The 6,000-nt window shown below is 41.0% G+C and overlaps 1 protein-coding gene across 1 annotated transcript in view; it reads right to left on the bottom strand.

Annotated features, from left to right (window-relative positions):
• Positions 1 to 3,779, bottom strand: part of SEPSECS (Sep (O-phosphoserine) tRNA:Sec (selenocysteine) tRNA synthase) — a 33,425-nt gene extending 29,646 nt beyond the window's left edge. The window contains exons 1-3 of the mRNA XM_049630400.1: positions 3,666 to 3,779; positions 2,686 to 2,840; positions 187 to 305 (exon numbers count right to left, since the gene is read on the bottom strand). Coding sequence (XP_049486357.1) covers positions 187 to 305; positions 2,686 to 2,840; positions 3,666 to 3,779 — 388 coding nt within the window. The remainder of the gene's footprint in view (positions 1 to 186; positions 306 to 2,685; positions 2,841 to 3,665) is intronic.
• Positions 3,780 to 6,000: the final 2,221 nt, after the last annotated feature.

Here is a 6,000-nt window from a genome sequence, read left to right on the forward strand (position 1 = left end):
AATTCATCCTCCTGGCTTATGGTTCTGATTTTCCATCTTTTTCTAAAGGGTTTTAAAATATATATATATATGTATCTTTTCAAAAGCCATTTATAACCTATTTGGAAAGAGGCATTAATAAAAGATATTAGGCAAAAGGGTGTATGTCTGGTCAGCCAAAAGTATTATGATTAACATAGTACATACCAGCCGACTTTATGATGTCCAGGACCAAAGAATTGGTAATTTTGTTCAAAAGGCTAGAACCTGCAGCTTTTGGTTGCACAGCAGAAATATCACCCGATCGTCCAATTCCATGAATGAACCTAAGCAAAAAATGGGCCAACAACTGGACAAAAATATTCAGTGTTCTAAGTAATCCACTGTAAGTATATAGACACAATAATCAAAACAACAGGCAACACTTGACTATTGTAGATATTTTTCATATACTATTAACAATGTAAAAATATCCTAGTTAAGTTGAAACAAATTCATCATTTATACTGTGGTAGCTAGTCTCCCAAGATGGCCACCATCAATTCCTTTTCTCCCTATGCTACACACTATTGTCAACACCAAGAGAGAGAATCAAATTCCTCTGCATTGAATCTGCACTGGCCTTAGTGAACTGCTCGGCCAGGAAGAATCTAGCAAGAAGTGATGGTCTGGAATTTCTGATCTAGGTCAAAGAAGCCTTAAAGCTTCACCTGACCTCTTGAAGGGCTTGCTTTTGTGGGCGTTCCCTCTCATAATCCAGCGGCCATGCTGGGAGAGGCCCATGCCACCTGGAGAGGCCCATGCCACCTGGAGAGGCCATCTGATCTCTCAGCCATCTAAGTGAGTCAACTTAGATAAACTGTCCAGTTGAACCTAATGACTAAATGCTCAGCCAACATCTGACCACAACTGTATGAGAGACAGAAAGCAATAATCATCCTGCTGAGCCCAGTTAACCCCCAGAACTTTGAGAGATAATAATAAATGATTGTTTTCAGCCACTAAGTTTCGAGGTATATGTTGGCAGCAATAGAAAACCAGAATATATGTAACATCAGATTCTCTTCTTTCTTTCCATTTCCTTAACCAGAGCAGTGGACTAAGTTCCCATGGGCATGAGCTGCTATTTCAAATATCACCTTAATTTTAAAAATACTACAGGTGACCCCTGAAGGCAGGAGTTTGGGGGGTGGCCCACACAGTCAAAAATTCACAAATAACTTTGATTCCCCCAAAACTTAATTACTAATAGCCTACTGTTGACTGGAAGCCCTACCAAGTGACACATATCCTGTATGTGTATTATATACTGTTTTCCAACAATAAGGTAAAGTAGAGAAAAGATCATGTTATTAAGAATATCATAAGGAACAGCAAATGCATTTACAAGTACTGTACTATATTCATCAAAAAAAAAAAATCCACATGTGAGTGGACCTGCACATTTCAAACCTATATTGGTCAAGGGTCAACTGTGTATACTCCTTAAAATAGTGTGCATATCTACTCATTGTATATTAGATGATGTCATACACGTGAGAGATACCTCTGAATATTCTTCAGAATCAAAAGTCTGTTTGTACTTTATAGTTAGATCAGAAATCCTTCACACTGGGATTATCACAGAACACTAGTGTTATACTTCATTATCCCTGAAACCTAATGTAGAAAGCATTTTTTTACAAATATTATAAATCATGTTATCAGCCCATTTTAACCATGAATTTTTCATCCAAGTTATAGATTCATTATTATTATTAGTTCCGACTGCAATGGTTTTGATTGAAATAAAATTCTACTATCTGCAGAAGAGTTTCATCACTGCAAATTTCAAGACAGGAGTGTTTACTAGTTTACCTATATTTCATGGAAACTTTGAAGAACAGAGAAATGATCATATTTGGAAATACTACCAATTAAATGGTTAACAGAATTGATAAAAAGCTCTCTAAAATATTGCAAAAGAAAAAGGTGACTTAATAATCTAAAATCAAATTTAATGTATCTTTCCTGCATCTACTGCAACAAAGCAAGGTATTTATAAAATAACTCATTTTAGATACAGATGAACAACATTTTAAAGTTCTACCTACATATCATTCTCTTAAAAAAAACAAAAACAAACTTGCAATGTTAGAAAAGAAACAGCAAACTGGGGCACCTGGATGGCTCAGTCGGTTGGGCAGCCAACTTCAGCTCAGGTCATGATCTCACGGTCCATGAGATCAAGCCCTGTGTTGGGCTCTTGCTGACAGCTCAGAACTTGGAGCCTGCTTCAGATTTTGTGTCTCCCTCTTTCTCTGCCCCTCCCCTGCTCATGGTCTCTCTCTCTCTCTCTCAAAAATAAACATTAAAGAAATTTAAAAAAAAACCCAAAAACCCAGCAAACTATAAACAACCTTAACATATTTAAACTCTTACAACCAAACAGGCTTATTACATTAAACGTTATTAACAGAACGTATAGGCAGTATTGTTCACCACCCAGAACCTGACAGAATAGCCACCACTGTCATCCTACTGTCCTGAAAAACACATACTCAAATTGTTTCCATCTCCCTGTTGCATCTAGTTTCTATGTCCATTTGAATAGGGGAGAAGTAGGTTACCAATGGACATTGTATAATTTAATATGTTACTATTACCACCATTGTTTTTAACAAAAAAAAAAAGGGGGGGGGAATGTCTTCTACTTTAAAAATATACCTGTAATGACGCCGAGCAACTAATGCAGATGCCACTCTCCCTTCTCTTTCACCAACACCACAATTACCCAGGAAGTTGTTGCTGTCCATGATCGCAAGTTCATGCAAAAAGAGTTCAAGTGTACTTTCATCCCAACCATCCTCTGGACACTTGCCCTTTAAACAAAACAAAACAAAACAAAACAAAACAAGTATATTGAAGAAAACCATCCCCCAGGACCTTACTTCAATACATTTTTTAAACTTTGTAATGTGTATTTTGCCATACTCCTTGCTTTCTAAACTTCAGACGTAAATTCCGCACTATGCAGAAACCTCGAATAGGCAAAACATTCGTTACACTGCATTACAATTCTCTACAGATTGCCAGAAGTGATAATAAATGAATACGATGAGATCTACTCAGGTTTGATGTTTCAATGAGTTAAAGTAACTGAAAACCAATAAACCTTATCCTCAACGAGGACTGTTCCAACCAGGCTGCTGAAACTAAGGATTGTCAAACGTCAGTGAAATTAAAATTCGGCATACTGGTAGGAACGAGACCTGTGAAGTTCGGGGGCAGCTCTTGGCTCGAGTTAGTATGTCGTGGTTTAGAAACAAAGTGTTCCGTGAGTCCTTGGGAGTAGTGGAAGACGGAAGATTCCAACCTTGCCCTTTTCGCCAACAAAACAGTAGCAACTGGGACTTCCACATCCCGAAGTTAGAAAACAACCAGACTCAAAATCCCGACTCCCGCACGCTCCCTTCACAACACTCTCTGGGTTTTGCTGACTTTGGTGAGGCTGAGAAGGAGCTGAGCGCAGCAAGTCAGCACAATGCTTGCCAAGCTGCGACAGACTGCCGCGGACAGGTCTCAACCAGCAAAGAGAAGCGGGTGGGCAGGACGCAGCACGACCGGGGCGCTGGGCGGAACCGGAGGCTGGGGGGGGGGGGGGGGGGGGGACGCTGCGGCTGGAGAGGGACCCGACAGCTCGGTACCTTCTCCAGAAGCAGCCGTACGAGGTGCTCATGCGAGCGGCGGGCCTCACAACCCTGCCGCACGTAAGCCGGCGACACCAGCCGCTCGCCCGCCGCGAAGCTCTCGCGGTTCATTTCGGCGGTGGCGACCGCAGCAAGAGAACACTCGACACACCCTGCACCCACTACTGAACCGGGACGCAACTCGCCGCCTGGACGGTACGGCAAGGCCTTGGGACAAAAAGCGCGTCTCGCTTTCGCACATGCGCAATCCGCATAGATGGTGCACTAGCAAGCGTGGACTTGAGCATGCGCAGACGTCTGCGCGTGTGGCGGGCTCCTGAGACTGGCTTAAAGGAAGAGTTTGCCCTTGTGCAGAGGGGCCGAGGAAAGTACAGGGGAGCTATGTGAACTTCTCTGCAGAAAAACTTTCGGATCTTATGTGTTCCAACTCCGTTGAATGGTGAGAGTTGCGCAGTCTGTGCTTCAGCCTTACACAGTGTTTCTCATATTGCAGAACCTTTCATCCTTTTTGCACGTCCCAACATTTCCTATTATTGCCTTGACAGCCCGCTACGAAATAACCGTGTCCCGTTCCTTCCGTCCTTTGCACTACAGAAAGCCCCAATACTTGTCACCCACCAACTGATTTTACTTTTTTTTTTTTTTTTTTTGTATACCCCACACCCACGCCCACATACCCATGGATATAAACTTCCTAAAGTCTAGGGACTTGGTTTTCGCTGCCATACCTCCCCAAGCGCCTAGAACAGTGCCCAGAATATATAGTAGGGACTACAAAAATTTTCATGTTGATTTAATGAATTGCTTTGACCATTAAACAACCCAGGGCTAGGTATGGGATACATAGGAATGAAAAGATAGGATCCCTGCTTTCAACTTCCTTGCACTCTTCTTAGGTGAGCCTACAGTAATTCCTGACATCGCTCGAGTCCACTTGAATTGGTTCATACTCGCTTGCAAAACCTGATTGTTAAATGTGCGGTAATTTTGTGAGCTGGTTTTTCAATACAGCCACTTTAAATTATATTAAAAGCAAAAGTGATGAATACACAAACTTTATCACTTCCTACTTATTTTTACTACATTTTGTTGTTTAAAGTGCGCTTCTGAGATTATTTACCTCTATTATACCCGTGTGGTGGAAACACAACATAATGGTGTACCACCGCACATCTCTTTCCAACTCCCTGTTTAGGGGCATCATGATGGGAGTTTGGAATTGGCCATGGTAGAGTGGAAATCACCATGGAAATCAACAACTGCTACACATCAGGCCCTGACCTCCGTGCTCCTGCCCAGGAATTAGTTGTTTAGTATGTACCAACTCACCACTGTTCCTACTACATGTTCCCAGGGCATCCTACCATTTGTCAGCCTGGTACTTGTCAAGCTGCATTTCCATTGTTAATTTTCTGTTTTCCTCACCTAGATTGCGAACTCCGGTTTGAGGAAAGCTATATGGGATATCTGTGTTCAAAGCACAGAACTAAACACAAAATAGATGGGCCACAAATTCAAATTTATCTGAACGATAGACGGTTTAAAAACTTTGTAAAATTACACAGAAATATAAGCCACAAAAATAATGAGAATTTAGCTCATTTTTTAAAGTAAACATCAGCCTTCAAACTTTTGAAGAGTTCAGTTCTTATTCCCAAAATACAACTATTTTTGCAACTTCTTTGGAAAAGCCTTCAAAGCTATCTTGTCAATCACATGTAAGTACAAGATCCATCTCATTATTGAGTGGACACTCTAGGTTTTTGAGCCAGCAGTTTCTCTCACCTTACTTACCAGTCTTAATTTGGAAAAATGTTTGTTTCCAGAAACTAAATCCATCATCAAGGTATGCCTTCATAGAAATTATTCAAAAACTGCAGGCTGTGGAAGCAATTTCAAAAGAGGTATTCCAATATTATCTTCATCCATTCACACATCCAATGAGTATTGAACATCTAACATTTTTTAAATTTTTTCTTTCTTTCTTTCTTTCTTTTTTTTTTCTTTAGAGAGAAAGCGCCTGTGCAAGTGGGGGAGAGAGGGAGAGAGAGAGAGAATCCCAAGCAGGCTCCATACTCGGTGCAGAGCCAAACGTGGGCCCCAATCCCACAACCCTGAGATCATGACCTGAGCTGAAATCAAGAGTTGGATGCTCAACTGACTGAGCCACCCAGGTGCCCAGGCATCTAATATTTTTAATAGCAACAACATCAGAATAATTTAATTGTCTTTACAAGATGTAACATAGTTAAAAATAGATCCAACATTCATAGTCTGAATTTTGCTTGTGTCACTAGTTGTTTGACTTTGGGTACATTACTCGTACTCCCTG

The sequence above is a fragment of the Panthera uncia genome, chromosome B1 (genome assembly GCF_023721935.1).
Source record: "Panthera uncia isolate 11264 chromosome B1, Puncia_PCG_1.0, whole genome shotgun sequence".
In the NCBI taxonomy this organism is placed as follows: Eukaryota; Metazoa; Chordata; class Mammalia; order Carnivora; family Felidae; genus Panthera; species Panthera uncia.